The sequence below is a fragment of the Pan paniscus genome, chromosome 9, assembly GCF_029289425.2.
Source record: "Pan paniscus chromosome 9, NHGRI_mPanPan1-v2.0_pri, whole genome shotgun sequence".
NCBI lineage: Eukaryota > Metazoa > Chordata > Mammalia > Primates > Hominidae > Pan > Pan paniscus.
Genome location: NC_073258.2, coordinates 60,543,755 through 60,561,130, shown reverse-complemented (window position 1 = coordinate 60,561,130; position 17,376 = coordinate 60,543,755). Strand labels below are relative to the sequence as shown.

Here is a 17,376-nt window from a genome sequence, read left to right as displayed (position 1 = left end):
AAATCAACATGATAACCCCTCATGTTTGAATAGATTATATAATGGTTTTCATATAGATTGTATATTATATGCTCTTCACACAAACATACAATGTTGATATATTTGGTGCACTTTCAGAGATAAAGGAAAAGCTTATGTAAGATCAACTGAGGCATCCAAGACCACACACTGGCAATCGGATGGATTTCAGCCCATGACGTGTAGTCCCCACTACCAATTATTTTTACTTCTGATGCCTACTCTTCTCATTTGCTCTCTTGTTATGTCATTGTATCTCTTTTTAAATATTTAAAAATCTGCTTTAAAAAAATTATACCATGAATGTAAACTTATGACATACCTGTTTTCAGTTACATCACCCTTATCCAAACATATTTGCTTACTATTGTTATTTACCATTTACATTATGCTTAGTATGTTGCCCCTCTCCCTGATCTAGTTTATTTCTCAGAATTGAACTTCATGATAATATTGAGTTCAGGTGCTTGAGAAGCACATGGTACAGTGCTTGGATCACAGTGAGGATGTAATGTGTTTGAGGATGATCAATCACTATTGCAACTGACCCTACAATTTAGGCATATTTCCACTAGGTGGCAGCAACATTCCATACGGATAAAAACCAATAGGTGCTTGGTTTTGACAGACAATGGTTTAGTAATTAAGTTATCTTAGCAGTAATCATGCTGTTTGAGTTTTTAGAGGTTTTCTATTCTAGCTCTTTGGTTTCAGAATAAAAAAAGTTGAGGTCCAGAGAGGGGTCAAGAGAGATCAACAGCGCAATCTGCCATAGTAGAATGGGAATTATAATTCAGGTCCTATGATGCCTTTGCGCTTTCCCTCTTGTATAAATTGTTAAAGACCTCTAAAACTTTTCAATATACCTTCACTTTGGGTTTGTTAGAGATGTCTTGTGAAAACACTTTGGATCCATATCAGGTTGAAATTTTTCCTAGTCGCTAGTGGAAGAAATGCACCCTGAGATAACTTTTCAAATTCCAATTTGAGAGTTAAGATGTTTTACTACTAAGGATATTTGGATTTTTCTCTGGGTTTTCTTTGAAACGATTCAAGTAAACTCATTAAAATAGCTATGCTAAGATGTTAAGCTAAAATGAAAGTAAATCATATTTCAGGAGATGCTGTCAGAGAACAAACTCTAAGATGCATAGAATCCTAGGGAGATAAATTTTGAGTTGAACCTCAAAGCACTTCCAATTCTAAACATTTATAATTCGATATGGAGTTTATTTGCCTTTATGTGCTATTTGCTTTCATACTTTTTTATTGTGGTAAAAAGCATATGACATTAAATTTACCATCTTTATTAGTTGGGGTTCTCTAGAGAGACACAACCAGGAGGATGTATGAATAGATAGACAGATAGATGAATAGATGGACAGATATTAACAGATGGGTAGGTGAGAGTGGGTTTATCAGGAGAACTGGCTCATGAGATTATGGAGGCTGAGAAGTCCCATAATGTGACATCTGCAAGCTCAACAATCACAGAATCCTGACTTCCTGAGCATGGTTCAGTCTAAGTCCAAAGGCCTCCAAACCAAGAAAGCCAACGGTGTAACTCTCAACATGAGGCCAAGCACCTGAGAAATTAAGGGGCTACTAATGCAAATCCCAGACTCCAAAGGAGACCCTGGAGATACGATGTCAAAGGACGAGAGAAAGATATCTCAACTTCAGAGGAGAGAGGGGGAATTTACTTTTCCACTGCGTTTTTGTTCTTTCCAGGCCCTCAACTGATTGGAGGGCGCCCATCAACATTGAGTGAGGGTGGATCTTCCTTACTCAGTCCACTGGTTCAAAACATCCTCTGTCTTACAGACATACCCAGAAATAGTGCTTTACCAGCTATCTGGATATCTCTTAATCCAGTCCGGTTGACACCTAAAATTAACCATCACATCATCTTAATTAATTTTTAAGTGTACACGAGTAATATTAAATATATTCATATTGTCCCGTAACATATTTCCTTTGCTACTTTCTGATGTTCACTGAAACTTCTGCTATTTTGATCAAATTTGATTTTTTAAAGTAAGGGCATGAAGAGTTTATGGTTTTATCCAGATGGATTTAATAGGATGACTTTCTTCCTCATTCTCAGATTTCTTATAGACTAGGTTAATAAATACATTCTGAGTCCTCATTCTGCATTTTTCTGTCCAATGCAGACATTGTTAATTTATAATTTGTTCTTTTTTTTATTTCAATAGCTTTAGGGGTACAAGTGGTTTTTGATTACATGGATGAATTCTATTAGTGATGAATTCTGAGATTTTAGCGTACCTGTCACTCAAACAGTGCACACTATACCCAATATGTAGTCTTTTATTCCTCATCCCACTTCCACCCTTCCCCCTGAGGCCCCAAAGTCCATATCACTCTGTATGTCTCTGTGTTCTCATAGCTTTGCTCCTACTTATAAGTGAGAACATACAGTATTTGGTTTTCCATTCCTGAGTTACTTCATGTAGAATAATGGCCTCCAGCTCCATCCAAATTGGTGCAAAAGAAATTATTGCTCTTTATTCTTAAGATTCTCAATCTTACTTTGTAGATAGTCATTATCACTATAATCAGAGTTGCCATGACAGATGAAATCTATCACTACCCTATCTTATCAGCCTTTTCTTTTTCTTTTTTTTTTTTTTTTGAGACGGAGTCTCTCTCTGTCGTCCAGGCTGGAGTGCAGTGGCGCGATCTCGGCTCACTGCAAGCTCTGCCTCCCGGGTTCATGCCATTCTCCTGCCTCAGCCTCCTGAGTAGCTGGGACTACAGGCGCCCGCCACCACGCCTGGCTAATTTTTTTTTGTTTGTATTTTTAGTAGAGACGGGGTTTCACCATGTTAACTAGGATAGTCTCAATTTCCTGACCTCATGATCCGCCCGCCTCGGCCTCCCAAAGTGCTGGGATTACAGGCATGAGCCACCGCGCCCAGCCCTTATCAGCCTTTTCTAATCCTAGAAAAATGTATCCTTCATAACTGTGAGATCTACCTTTTAAATTTCCCAGATCTTAACTCAGTATCAAACTCTTTCATAGTTAGTTGGGGTTTACTCTTTCAGCATCAGAATTTCCTAGGACAGTTTATCTTCAAACTTAGATAAGAATGTTTCTTTTGACGATGGACTTCCTTGCCTTTTCATGTTCACAGTTGATTCTTGAAGCCATTTACCTCCTTTTCTGTCAACAATCTTGGTTGCTAAATTTCTTCCCTAAATTAAGCCTATTACCTTGTAAGTCAAGAGTCTCAGTAATTATATGCCTTTATATAGAAGACATTTCTCTCATTTAATTTTTTTTCTTTTGAGACTGAGGATTGCTGACTTAGTCTCCATGAAATAGATGAATTCATTTTTTATAAACTTTATTCCTGAAGAAAACATTTAAAAAAACAGGAAATCAATGTTTTGAAACATCAGACTTTCAGGACTGGAGGAATTCTTGGAGAGTGAGCCCAATTCACTCAGGCTGGAGGGGTTAATTGACTTGCCCACAGTGACTCATCCAGGTAGTGGCATTGCTGGTAGTAGCACCCAAAATATTAAAAAGAGAAAAGAAGAGCCCCATCAAGCCCTTCATCCCATCCAGCCTCATTAAAAAAAATAAAGAGAAAAGAAATCTTTTCATCGTGATGCAAATAAGTCACAAGAAAAAGATAGAAAGGAAAGACACATTTTTGGCCATGACCCAAGAAACAGAGTTAATGACATCATTAGTTTACATTCATTGAGTGATTTCTGTTTGTTAGGCACTGTGCTAAGCCTTTCTTATTCACAGCTTATTTAATTATCACAACTCTGTTGAGGTAGGTATTCTTGTTACACCAGTTTTACAAATGAGGGAGTTGATAAGTTTAAGACATTAAACAACATTGAACATGTTTATATTGATAAAAGGGCAGAGCCAGAATTTAAACCCAATTCTCAGAGTTGGAAACATGTGTTTCTAACCAGTATATTTCAGCACAAGGCTTGGTGTGTTTATGTGTGGTTTACTTCTGATGAAATTTCTTTTAAGCAAAAGGCGTCTACTAACCCAGCAGGGAGTCTTCCTGGACTCAAATCAGGGAAAGCTCAGAGAAGAATAGGTAGGGGAATGGAAAGAGGCTCCCGTGATGAGCGGTTGGCTCTTTTCGCCACCACTCCAGGGAACAATTAGTGCTCAGAAATGTTTAGCTCTAATGATTGCTGGGCTTTTTATGTTGGACCCTGGAGTGAGTGGCAGAGGGCAGCCTCTTGGGGAAAGAATGTGGCTACCTCTGCCCGTTAAAATAATGAACTCCCACAGCCCATTTATTTGGAAGACTTGTTAACAAAGGAGCGGAGATTCCAGAAGCATGGTTTACTATTTACATGAGGCCAAAGCATAAGAAATTGATGGAACGAGAAACCAGCCATGGAGCAGTGGGAAATGCAGATGACCTGGTTTGCAAAAGATGTTATGGCAACAAAGTAATCAATATTTCTTCTCTTGTAGCACAAGATTGCAGGACCCTTCTGCCCAATGCAATCCAGTAAGTCCAGCTCATTCCCTCCTACCTCATCCATTCAGCAGCAAATCACAACTATGCATTTACAGCCTATTCTACCTTTTATTTGTAAAATGGGGCGAGAAACGCTGCCACTTCTTGAGTCTATTAGGAGAATTAAATGGTTTTATAAAAATCAAGTCTTTCAAACAGTACCTCGCACACAATAAGTACTAAATAAGTGTTTGATTATATTATTATATTATGATCGTTATATGATTATTGTTTGTGATTAATTATATATTATGTGTTTTGTTATTATAATAATAACACACCAAATATAGTAAGTCATAGGCCAAACCCTTCTGGTAAACTCTGAAGATAAGTGGTGGAAAAAAATCTATTTATTCAGCAAAATATTTACTGGGCACCTATGTCCCAGGCCCTGTTCTTTGTACTTATGATAAAACTGCCTTTGCAAAATTATAACTGAGGAAATTATGACAGTCAAAGAAATCATATCTACCTGACTCCATCTTGCTTCTAACCTTTAAGCTGTCTTTGTCCATTCTTGGGCATAAGCTGAAGTAACTTTGGGAAGGAATTCAGTTCATGGTTTGACTCTGAAACAAAATTAATAGCAGCTCTTTCCTGAAGAGACCCCCCCTTTTGCCTAGGGACCAGTCTGTCTTTGCAGGACTAACAAATTAGCTGCAAGATTAGAAATTACTGTTTAGGGGTCATGCAGCCTCCGACTCCAAGAGTATAAACCTTCCCAAATTGGTCCTGGGGATAACATCACTATTGTAAAACCTAAGATCAGTGCTTGAGATATTTTGCAGACCCTGCACTAGATGGATCAGCTGACACCACCCAGACCCGTTAACTGGCTCAACCAGTTCTGCCATCCCACCCAGGAACAGAAGACAGCAAGAAAAACTCACTTCGACCCATTTGATTCCATCTCCAGCCTAACCAGTCAGCATTCCCCACTTCCCAAGCCCCTACTCGCCAAATTATCTTTAAAAACTCTGATCCCTGATGCTCAGGGAGACTAATTTGAGTAATAATAAAACTCCAGTCCTCCTGCACAACCAGCTCTGCCTGAATTACTCTTTCTCCATTGCAATTCCCCTGTCTTGATAAATGAGCTCTGTCTAGGCAGTGGGCAAGGTGAACCCATTGGGTGGTTACAAGGATAGATCAGGAAACAGAATGGGCAAAACTCCCTGCCTGTCTTTGAGTAACTTACATTCTGGTAGGGAAGATTTCACCAAGATAAGAGATACCAAATTCCTCTTACTTCCTTTTTGATAGGATTAAATAGATTGATGTTTTAGTGAAGATCAATCTAGGCTTGTCTTGGTTTTGACTGCTTGACCAGTGATTTGAGGGGAGATTAGAAATTTGTAAAAAACACAAAGCTAGGAGCAGTTTTTAATATGATAAGTGACACAGAACCACAGTTACCATTGGGTGCAAACATGCATGGGCAAACAAATTCCATACAAATAATAAAATACAGCAACCTTAATTTCACCACTGAGTCTTTCTCAGGGCATTTCTGCCTCTTTATACGCATTTGTATTTCCTAATTTTTAAAAAAAATTTACTTTTTTTTTTGAGACAGGGTCTCACTCTGTCATCCAGGCTTGAGTGCAGCGGCACAGTCATGGTCATGGCTCACTGCAGCCTAGACCTCCTGGGCTCAAGTGATCCCCCTCACCTCAGCCTTCCAAGTAGCTGGAACTACAGGCGTGTGCCACCACACCCTGCTAAGTTTTGTATTATTATTATTGTTATTATTTTTTGAGACGGAGTCTTGCTCGGTCACCAGGTTGGAGTGCAGTGGCATGCGATCTCAGCTCACTGCAACCTCCGCCTCGCGGGTTCAAGTGATTCTCCTGCCTCAGCCTCCCCAGTAACTGGAACTACAGGCACATGCCACCATGCCCAGCTAATTTTTGTATTTTTAGTAGAGACAGGGTTTTGCCATATTTTCCAGGCTGTTCTCAAATTCTTGAGCTCAAGCAATTGGGCTGCCTCCACCTCCCAAAGTGCTGGGAGTGAGCCACTGTTCCTGGCCTGTTTCCTCATTTTGATCTTACATCAGTGCCAGTCTGTCTTTCTTAACTGCCAGATACGTATGGGCTTACCTCTTGTCTTCATAGTCATCGTCTGTTCTGGCCTGATGACATCAAAGTTGTCCCTTGCTTATCACTGTCTTTAAATATTGAATGAACCCTCTTCTCCCTGCTGCTTTTCTTGCCCAGGAAATATTGATTGCTGTTTGTTCTTGACCACAATGGCTCAGCCCATCTCAGTCAGCTTAGGTACGGCTCCCCTTTCCCCTTTATCGAAACCTGTTCATATCCCTTCTTTCCTATAATTGTGCTGACTGTGCTAGTCCAAATTTTTGTCATTCTATGAATTTTGTGCAATGACTTTTATTAAGAGCATTATATAATTAGAATAAATGTTCTGGTCTTAAGCATGCTAAGTGTGTGTGTGCATATATATGCACAAACATACACATATATACAATTATCCCTGCACACATACATATAACATATATATACACAAATATACATATACACACAAATATGTATACACACACACACACACACATTTTTTTCCCACTTAGTTTTACTACCTAGAAGAATAGATTGTTAGACCGTTGCCTGGATTTCCTCCACCAAAATGGAATATGTCAAAAATTGTAGCCCACTAAATTCAGTTCCCTTCTTTTGAGTTCTCATACTAAAGATCTATAATGCATAAAAATGCCTAGCTTTATTATACTTTATTTATTTACACTTTATTTTCAAGTCACAAAGTCTAAAAAAGCCATAGGGAACCCAAGTCCAAAGGGACACTTCAAACTCATCTGATTCAACCCTCTCCTTTCCCATTTGGGAAAATGAGAATCTGGAGAAATGACTTTTCCAAAGTCCCCAGCAAGTTATGAATGGAGCTGAAGACAAAACTCAGGCTTCTGACTCCCAATCAGTTTCTACTTTATTATTAGATGGATTCTCTTTTGGTCAACAAGCATAGAGCATATGGATTATCCTAGGCTGACTTCCTCTGAAAAGTCTTTGCCTAGCAGGTGGCTGGGCTTTAACTGGGTGTAGTTTAACTTGTTGCTGACTGTTTGTATGATCTTCTAGGAAATACCCACTCTTACAATAACAAACAAAATCTAACTGACCACAGGATTCTTCTTTACTTTATGCAGGAAGCAGGCCTATGGCTGTAGGAAGGAACAACACAATTGTGACAAAATTCATTCTCCTGGGACTTTCAGACCATCCTCAAATGAAGATTTTCCTTTTCATGTTATTTCTGGGGCTCTACCTCCTGACGTTGGCCTGGAACTTAAGCCTCATTGCACTCATTAAGATGGACTCTCACCTGCACACGCCCATGTACTTCTTCCTCAGTAACCTGTCCTTCCTGGACATCTGCTATGTGTCCTCCACTGCCCCTAAGATGCTGTCTGACATCATCACAGAGCAGAAAACCATTTCCTTTGTTGGCTGTGCCACTCAGTACTTTGTCTTCTGTGGGATGGGGCTGACTGAATGCTTTCTCCTGGCAGCTATGGCCTATGACCGGTATGCTGCAATCTGCAACCCCTTGCTTTACACAGTCCTCATATCCCATACACTTTGTTTAAAGATGGTGGTTGGCGCCTATGTGGGTGGATTCCTTAGTTCTTTCATTGAAACATACTCTGTCTATCAGCATGATTTCTGTGGGCCCAATATGATCAACCACTTTTTCTGTGATCTCCCTCCAGTCCTGGCTCTGTCCTGCTCTGATACCTTCACCAGCGAGGTGGTGACCTTCATAGTCAGTGTTGTCATTGGAATAGTGTCTGTGCTAGTGGTCTTCATCTCTTATGGTTACATTGTTGCCGCTGTTGTGAAGATCAGCTCAGCTACAGGTAGGACAAAGGCCTTCAGCACTTGTGCCTCTCACCTGACTGCTGTGACCCTCTTCTATGGTTCTGGATTCTTCATGTACATGCGACCCAGTTCCAGCTACTCCCTAAACAGGGACAAGATGGTGTCCATATTCTATGCCTTGGTGATCCCCGTGGTGAATCCCATCATCTACAGTTTTAGGAATAAGGAGATTAAAAATGCCATGAGGAAAGCCATGGAAAGGGACCCCGGGATTTCTCACGGTGGACCATTCATTTTTATGACCTTGGGCTAATGTTTACAATGAAGCTGTGAGCTGGGTCAATTGTGCAGACATTTATGTAATTTTAAACTAGTTGATCTATAGAATGAATTGTGGGAATCAGGCTTTTTTCCCTCCTGCTTAAGATTTCACTAATAGTTTGCCTGTTGGCTATTAGAAAACATTTTGGCCATTGTTGCTTTGTAAAATGAATAGCATTGTATAGTTTGAGATTTTAAATGCTCTGCTTAGCAGAAAACTTCACCATGACAAAAAACATCCTGGAATGTTAAAACAGAGTTTGTATGTAGAGGAGAAAAGTCATCAAAAAAATGTTAGTCCAGCATTTAGTGTGGTGATCTTTAAGGTACAATATGGTATAATGACCTGAAGAGGATGATGTTTTTTCTAAACACAGTTGCCTTTCCCTCTTCTGAGATTCTCAAATGGTTTCCTTAGAGCTCATGAAAACCACAGGGCAGATACCTTCCCATGTTTCAGAATCATGGCCATAGGAGCCCCTGTGACTGATGGGAGAGTTTTCATACTCTTTAGAGGCATTAAGGCAAGAATTCTGATTTGGGCCTTGATATAATTTGGATATTTGTCCCCACTCACATCTCATGTTTAATTGCAATCTCCAGTGCTGGAGGTGGGGCCTGGTGGGAGGTGTTTGAATCCATGTGGGTGGATCTCTCATGGGTTGGTGCTGTATTCACGATAGTGAGTTCTTGTGAGATCTGGTCATTTAAAAGTGTGTAGCACTCCCCCCAGTCCCCTGCCACTCTCTCTCTCCTCTCACTCTGCCTCTCTCTCTTGCTCCTGCTTTTGTCATGTGATGTACCTGCTCCCCCTTTGCCTTCTGCCATGATTGTAAGCTTCCTGAGGCCTCGCTAGAAGCTAAGCTGATGCCAGCACCATGCTTCCTGTAAAGCCTGAAGAACTGTGAGCCAATTAAATCTCTTTATGAATTACCTAGCCTAAGGAATATTTTTATAGCAGTGCAAGAACAGTAGGCCTTAATGACTGAACAAAAAACCTCTCGGCCAATTCAATCAGCTACAAAAAGAGGCCACTAAAACAATTTGAATAAAACCAAGGAATTATTGCTTAAGCCCAAAGTGACAGCTTTCTAACTGACAATTAAAGTTTCTTAGGAATCTAAAGAGAAGCATACGCTCATTTGGGATGAAAAGTTCTCTATTTTTACCAGGGTTGTGATTAATTCTAGAAGAGAACTTAGCCAAAGAATTGAAGAAAATGATTTTTCTCCTCTACATTTTCTCAGAACTTGTTATGTATCCTTGAACTGGCAGTAAAGAACTAGAATAAATTCATTCAGCTGTGGCCTTTCTTGGGTAGGCTATAAATAAGTGAGTAAATAATATCTGCCTGTGTGTCTTTAGGCAAGTTGCTTGGACTCTAGGTGCCTCAGATCCTAACCATAAAATGGAAATTACAATAGTAATTTTATCCTAGGATTATTGTGAAGAATTAAATGAGTCAGTACATGTAAATACTTAGAATACTGCATTGTGAATAGAAAATGTCCCAGAGGTGCTATTACTATTATTATTATTATATAATGCTTAATCATTATCCAAATAGAAGAAATAGAAGAGATTTCCTTAGTTTGGTAGGAAATGTAATTTTTGCAATGGCTTTATTGCATTAGAAAGAGGATATGGAGGGACTTTTGCAAAGAGAGTTAAGAATATTCACTTTTAAGTCATTGGACCTGAGATTATTAATTTCATCTCTGCCATTTTGTAGGTACATAGCCTGATCCAAGTTATTTAGAAACTCTATTTTCCTCATCTGTAGCTACCTGAGGACTAAGCTCTGATTTTTTTTTATCTTGCCCAAATTCCTTTCCAAGGGGTCTGGGGAGTCATGCCTTGCAAACCATAAATTCTCATTAGATGGGTTTTATTTAACCCCGTATACAGTGACTTACTTTACAATCTGACTGTAGCATAACAAGGAAGAAAATCAAAATGTTTTACACCAAAATATATTTCCTTGCCATACCTTGAAATTGCCTTGCAAAGTCTCTTGTGGGAAAAATCCACATTCTATAGAGAATCCCCTCTCCACTTTGTTGTCCTTCCTTCCTTCCCTGATCTAGGAGATAATCAACTAAGAGCCAGGCACCCTTTTAAGTCCGATAAGAAACAATTTACAACCTGCTCTCTCTGAAGTCTGTTGTCTGAGAGCTTCTTCTGCACAATAAAACTTGGTCTCCACAATCCTTTACCTTAACCTGAACATTTCTTTCCATTAATCCCAGATCTTCAGACGAACTCAACCAATTGTCTGCCAGAAAATGTTTAAATTTACCCATAGCCTGGAACTCTCCACTTTGACTTGTCCCGCCTTTCTGAACAAAACCAATGTATTTCTTAAATGTATTTGATTGATGTATCATGCTTCCCTAAAATATATAAAACCAAGCTGTACCCCGACCACCTTGGGCGAATATTCTCAGGACCTTCCGACGGCTGCGTTGCGGGCCATGGTTACTCATATTTGGCTCAGAATAAATCTCTTCAAATATTTTACAGAGTTTGACTCTTTTTGTCAACATACCCCATAAAATTGATACAACAATTAAGTGAGAATATGCATAAAGAGGGCTTAGCCCAGTGCCTGGCATATGGTAATACTTAGTACAGGTTAGCTTATGTTATTAGTCAATATTTTTACTCAGTTTTATATAAATCAAGGAAAATCCAGGTAATGTGTTAAAAAGAGACCAAAGAAATAAGTTTAGGGTATCCACTCCAATTGAGACATATCAGTCTCAGCCAACAGGCGCACCCGTATTGCTATCTCTATGATTTCTCTTGCATATCAGAAGCAGTTCTTAGGGAACTAGAGTGGGCTCAGGTTCACAGCTGTGGCCACTTTGCCAACTCTATCAGCTACCTGGATGCCTCTCTCCCTTTTCCTTATAGCTATTTTTTTCCTCCACCATTCTTGACCTGTACTCTAACTCACCAAGCTCCTATCCTTCAGTTTATCAATTTTCAAAATGGTAGTCATTGAAGCGACACAATTAACTAATGAAAATGTCTCATGCTTTGGATTTACATGGAGCTATTATCAATCTTTACCATCTCTAAACTTTTTTGATGAACAGAGATTCTGAATAAAAAGTCTTCATAAAAATTTTTCTTGTTCAATCACATATATATCTATGAGTAATGGTAAATTTCTCATTGCACTGAGAAGATATAAGGTATTTTTGCAGTTTGCCCAACTACCAAGAAGAATGTAAGTCTTATTAATAGAATTAATATGCATTAATTGTAATACATAAGATGGAGATTGGTTGTAAGACTTGAATGTTTGGGGGTATACAGTAAGCCACATGTTAAATATTTCCTAAGCAAGTGTATTTATTATGGGGCATATAATCAGACACACATTAAACAGAATATTTTGGGCCCTTAAGGAATCAGGCATTTTATAGCCATTTGAAGGAGGAGGAGGTGAAACTCTTTCCTGGGAGGGCTAGCTAGCTGGAGATAGAATTCACTTCAGTAAAATTACCATCATCTAGGGTGTGGCACTCATGTTTGCAACTTCCAAAAATCTTTTCCAGATGGACTGAAGTTAACCAAGCTCAGAATAGCTAGCTGCATAAGCCAGAATGACAGATTTAATTTTCAGTGAAGAACAAAGCTGCCAAGCTTGAACTTACGCCAGTGGCACAATTATCCATCTGTCAGGAAGCCATATAGAAAGACAAATTACAATGAAAAGTCTATTTGGAGAGAAAGGGATCACAGCAAAGCTGATAAAGTGGATCAGTTCCTGATACACCCAGCTAGAGGGTCCAGATCGGCTGAGGCCCTGGGCAAGGGCACTACCAGTTTTTCTCCCCAAGCATTCCTTTTCCTTTCTTCCAAGATGACTGTCCTCCCTTCTAATCAATATTTATAGATTGATGAACTTACAGCTTTTCCTACTTTTGGTCTAAGAAATATATATTTTTTTCTCTAAAATGCTTCTGTGACACAATTTACACACAGAGAGTGTGTAGTGAAACCACGGGCTGATTTTATGGTTTAAGTTTTAGAGTTTTGTAGACACCTTGTTGTTGTCCTATGCACCATCAACATTCACTTACTTTTTTTCTTTGTAGGTACATATAATTATGCACACTCATGAATTAATGACTGATGCATTAAAGGAACTCTGATGAGATGCTTAACATTTTTCTAAAGATGAATAGTCTTATGTTTCTAGTCTTAAACCTTCACAAACCTAGAGCTTGCCTACTCTGTGATCATCCACAGAAATGAGGAATCATTTGTATTTCACTTGCTTGTGTCTAGATAATGAATCTGGATCTCCCTGACATAAAAGCAAGCAGGGGCAACCTGACTATCTTGCATGTAAGGTGATATGCCATGTATGCCAGCACGTTCTTCTATCAGCTTGATCCGTGACTACCTCCCTGATTTCCTGGTGACTTGTCCTCATGTCTATAACATTTTCAAACCCCCTGGGGATGATAAGCCAGGTGTTTATATTGACCTTTGCTGCCTTTATTTTACCCTCTCTCTTCTTGTGCTTCTCTCTCCCCTTATGCTGGTTAAGACCTCCTATATGCAATACTGCTTGTGGGCCTGGCCAGGGATAAGAGTTCACTCTTTTGTACAGGCAAATAAATAGCCACACCAGTCTCTTGCATTCATGGCTTGGAACTTTTACAAACTAGATATAGCAGCATCTCTCTTCAGAATTGCCAGACCAAATGGCTGGCAGTATCTAGTTGAAGAGACTAACCGCACACTTTGGGTGGGACCACATACTATAAATAAACCGGCAGCTGGGACCCGGGGAGACCTCATAGAAAAACAGAGAATTCATCTTGTGTTCAAAGCCACGTTCTTCTGAGATAGAACTATGATGTCAAACTAGACTTAAATGTCAGCATGCATAGAAAAATTAGCATGCATAAAGTATCACTTTGATATTGTATGGTATATTCTTGTTTGTTCTAATAAAACATCTTTCTTATGCAAAAAGAGGCTGGGTTGCTTTGATCTTAAGAAATTCTTAAGAAGGAAAATTGCTCCGCATGGTTTAGAAGGAGAAAAGCCTGTAAGTCAGACACAACACTGAAACTCATAGCTCATTTCCTAACAACTGAAAGCTATGTATGTAGCCTGGCAGGATTGGCAGTGAGACTCCATCTGGGGCTGAGCTGCAGCGGGAGGTGTCCTGGGAGAATCATCAAGATGTGGGTTCTCAGAAGTCCTGCACCAATCTAGTCTTCCCTCTCCACATTTCATGTGCCCTGTGAGAGATACTACTGACAATTACTTACATTGTCTGTATTACGTGTATAAATGCCACTTTTTTTTTTCTTGCAGACCCTCTTTTTTACCAGAAGGCAAAGTAGGTATTCCTTCCCTGTTTAACACCTTCAATGTCTGTGGCTTTCAGATCTTGAAAGGTTCTGGAATTATTTTTCATCATACATGCCATCCCTGATAGTTTTCCAACAGAAGGTGATAGATGAGATTTTCTTGCTTTAGCAACTTAAGCATCTTTTTATTAGGACTTTGGTCTTCTTTATTCATTTGATTTACCTTTTTTTAACCTCTTCCTATGTTTTAACATTACAAACTATTTGTAATAACATTTCAAAAACAAATAACTTTATCATGTGATTTTACGTTTCTTTTTTAAAACTTTACATACATTTTATTTTTGTGGTTGATTTCATACCTCCGCCTTCAGCTCCTCCTCCACCTCCTGCCCCCAAGCAGCAGGAATAACCTGAAGGCTCCCAAGAACCCTCTCCCATTCAATCCTACCTGAAACTAGTTACCTACTTGGAGAGTCCTCCTCATCACTTTTTTGTTTCAGTTTTTATTTTAAGTTCCAGGATACATGTGCAGGTTTGTTATGTAGGTAAACATGTGCCATGGTGGCTTGCTGCACAGATCATCCCATCCCCTAGGTATTAAGCCCAGCAGCCATTAGTTATTCTTCCTGATGCTCTCCCTCCCCACCCCAACAGGCCCCAGTGCGTGTTGTTTCCCTCCATGTGTTCATGTCTTCTCATCATTCAGCTCCCATTCGTAAGTGAGAACATGCAGTATTTGGTTTTCTGTTTCTGCATTAGTTTGCTGAGGATAATGGCTTCCAACTCCATCCATGTCCTTGCAAAAGACATGATTTTGTTCCTTTTTATGGCTGATGTTGATTTACTTTTATTTTACAATTACAATGAGCTGTAACTCACCATTACACTTAAAAAATTATTTTAATTGACATCATAATTATATGTATTTATGGGATACAATGTGATGTTTTGATATGTATTTACAATGTGGAATGATAAAGTCAAGCTAATTAAAACAATCATTTTTATCCTTTTTTCCCCCTTCTTTTTTGTATTTGGCATGCGTCCCTAAAGCTGAGTTTGATGGTACCTTTTCTCTATCCTCGAAAGGTAGCTTTTGTCTTGTAGGAGTTCTTAGTGGGAGTGGGATGGGGAGGAGTCCCACTGTATTAGTCTGTTTTCACGCTGCTGATAAAGACATACCCAAGACTAGGCAATCTACAGAAGAAAGAGGTTTAATGCACTCAGTTCCTCTTGGCTGGGGGAAGTCTCACAACCCTGGTAGAAGGTGAAAATCATGTCTTACATGGCAGCAGACAAGAGAAGAATGAGAGCCAAGCAAAAGGGGAAACCCCTTATAAAGCCACCAGATCTTGTGACACTTATTCACTACCATGAGAACAGTATCAGCAGACAAGAGAAGAATGAGAGCCAAGCAAAAGGGGAAACCCCTTATAAAGCCACCAGATCTTGTGACACTTATTCACTACCATGAGAACAGTATGGGGGAAACTGCTCCCATGATTCAATTATCTCCCACCAGGTCCCTACCACAGAATGAGATAACTATGGGAGCTACAATTTAAGATTAGATTTGGATGGGTACACAGCCAAACCATATCATTCACTTCAGCAAATTTTTCTCTGACATTATTAACTACCTGTCTTTGCTGGGTTCTAAAGAGGAAGGGAAGATGTACCATACGCTGTACACTCTCAGTAACCTTGGCTTCTGTCATTGATAATAGGACTGTTGAGGTCCCAGCATCTGAACAGTGCCTGGCACATTAGGTATGCATTTGATCAAGATTTGTTGAATGAATGAATAAACATTAGTATTTTAGAGCAAATCTTAGTATTTGGGCTCCTACTGAGTCAAAATTATCGTATCACTTACATTCAGCAAAGTTCCTAAAAGTGCTTGATTAAAAAATAAAACAAATAATTTATGTGGCAGGTAAGTTCTCAGTAGACTTCTTCTGGGGGAAATATGGTTATCAAGACTATCTAATTTTTATGCTATATTATATTGTAACAACATATATTCTTTTTTGTTTTTGAATTAGCTTTTTATAGAGCAGATCAAAATTGTGTATTGATTGGCCTTGTTTTTTAGATCAATTAATGTATGTTAATAAAGTTACTTATTTTGGATTCTATGTTGAGGATACAGAATTTCTCAGTTTTTCAGTCAAATTTGACAGATCGCAATTTAATTTTTAAAACTATGATTTAATTATACTTTTAGAATGAAAGCAAAATGTGTTTTCCTCATATCTTTAATCTACACACATATATGTATATATGTTTATTACTCAGGAATAAGGCCTTAGGAATATTAAAACATGTTTTTATGAGCAATCATTAGGCTACAGAAATTGGTATAATAATAGTGTAAGCTAATTACATTTTAATAAGCAGAGGCAATAGATATTAGAATTAAATGAATCTGCTTAAAAATATAAGCATATGAACAAAAAGTTCTGTTCCAAAGGTAACAAAGGAAAATTAAAGTAATTCTTCTACCTAATAAAATATCAGCCCCAAACAAATATTAAAATAATTTAAAAATTGCATTATCTGAATATGGGGGAAAATACAGTGAGTGATAGTGTATAGTCACTTATTTCTAGGAAAAATATAAAATGATTTAAACATTTTGAAAATATAGTTGTAGCGATATTTGGTTAAACATTTAGGCTAAAGCCATACTTTTGTCTTTGCTCCTTCCTGGAGCCCACCACAAATGACAATAAAAGTTTTTTTTAAAATTACAAAACCACCAGGATGTAGAGAATAAGAGAAGTGGTGACAAGAGTCGGAAGGTAGAAAGCAGATGTATGAGAGGCAACCAACTCAGAATAAATAAATCAGAAAGCTTTGGGTTTTGGACGGGCTAGGGTGGAAGAATAGGGAAGAAGCCATTTGATTGCACAATCTCAGAAAGGATCAGAAATGAAAACCACTAGGAACCTGTACAGGGTGTGTGAGGCTTAGAACTGGCAGTTTGGTTGAAAATCTATTGAGAAACAACTGGATTCCTGGACCATCCCCTCCCTTCTTCTTGCATACAGCAACCTTCCCCCAACCATCCCTCCCCAGCTCTGTCAGAAGACTGGGAGTTTATTCTCTGGAGAACTGAACCAGAGACTGTGGGCTCAGAGCTATCAGACATAGCTAAGGAGGAATGCTAAAAAAAAGAGGCATTACAATAGTGTCTACATCGCGAAAAGGGAGATTTCCCCAGTTTGAGCTTCTCTGTCCACCATGCACTTACTCCATTCACGCATTCAATGCTTGGAACACTCCTAACTGGGTTGATATCTT

The 17,376-nt window shown here is 38.9% G+C and overlaps 1 protein-coding gene across 1 annotated transcript; it reads left to right on the top strand.

The window, feature by feature from the left end:
- Nucleotides 1-4,295: 4,295 nt before the first annotated feature.
- LOC100975727 (olfactory receptor 5A2) lies at nt 4,296-13,728 on the top strand. Its single transcript, XM_057299294.2, has 2 exons — nt 4,296-4,538; nt 7,664-13,728. The coding sequence occupies exon 2, from the start codon at nt 7,743-7,745 to the stop codon at nt 8,715-8,717; it is 975 nt and encodes a 324-aa protein (XP_057155277.2). The 5' UTR covers nt 4,296-4,538; nt 7,664-7,742; the 3' UTR covers nt 8,718-13,728.
- Nucleotides 13,729-17,376: the final 3,648 nt, after the last annotated feature.

What these genes read in the sequence shown, in the direction of transcription:
- LOC100975727 (XM_057299294.2), top strand. Translation starts at nt 7,743, where the DNA reads ATGGCTGTAGGAAGGAACAACACAATTGTGACAAAATTCATTCTCCTG.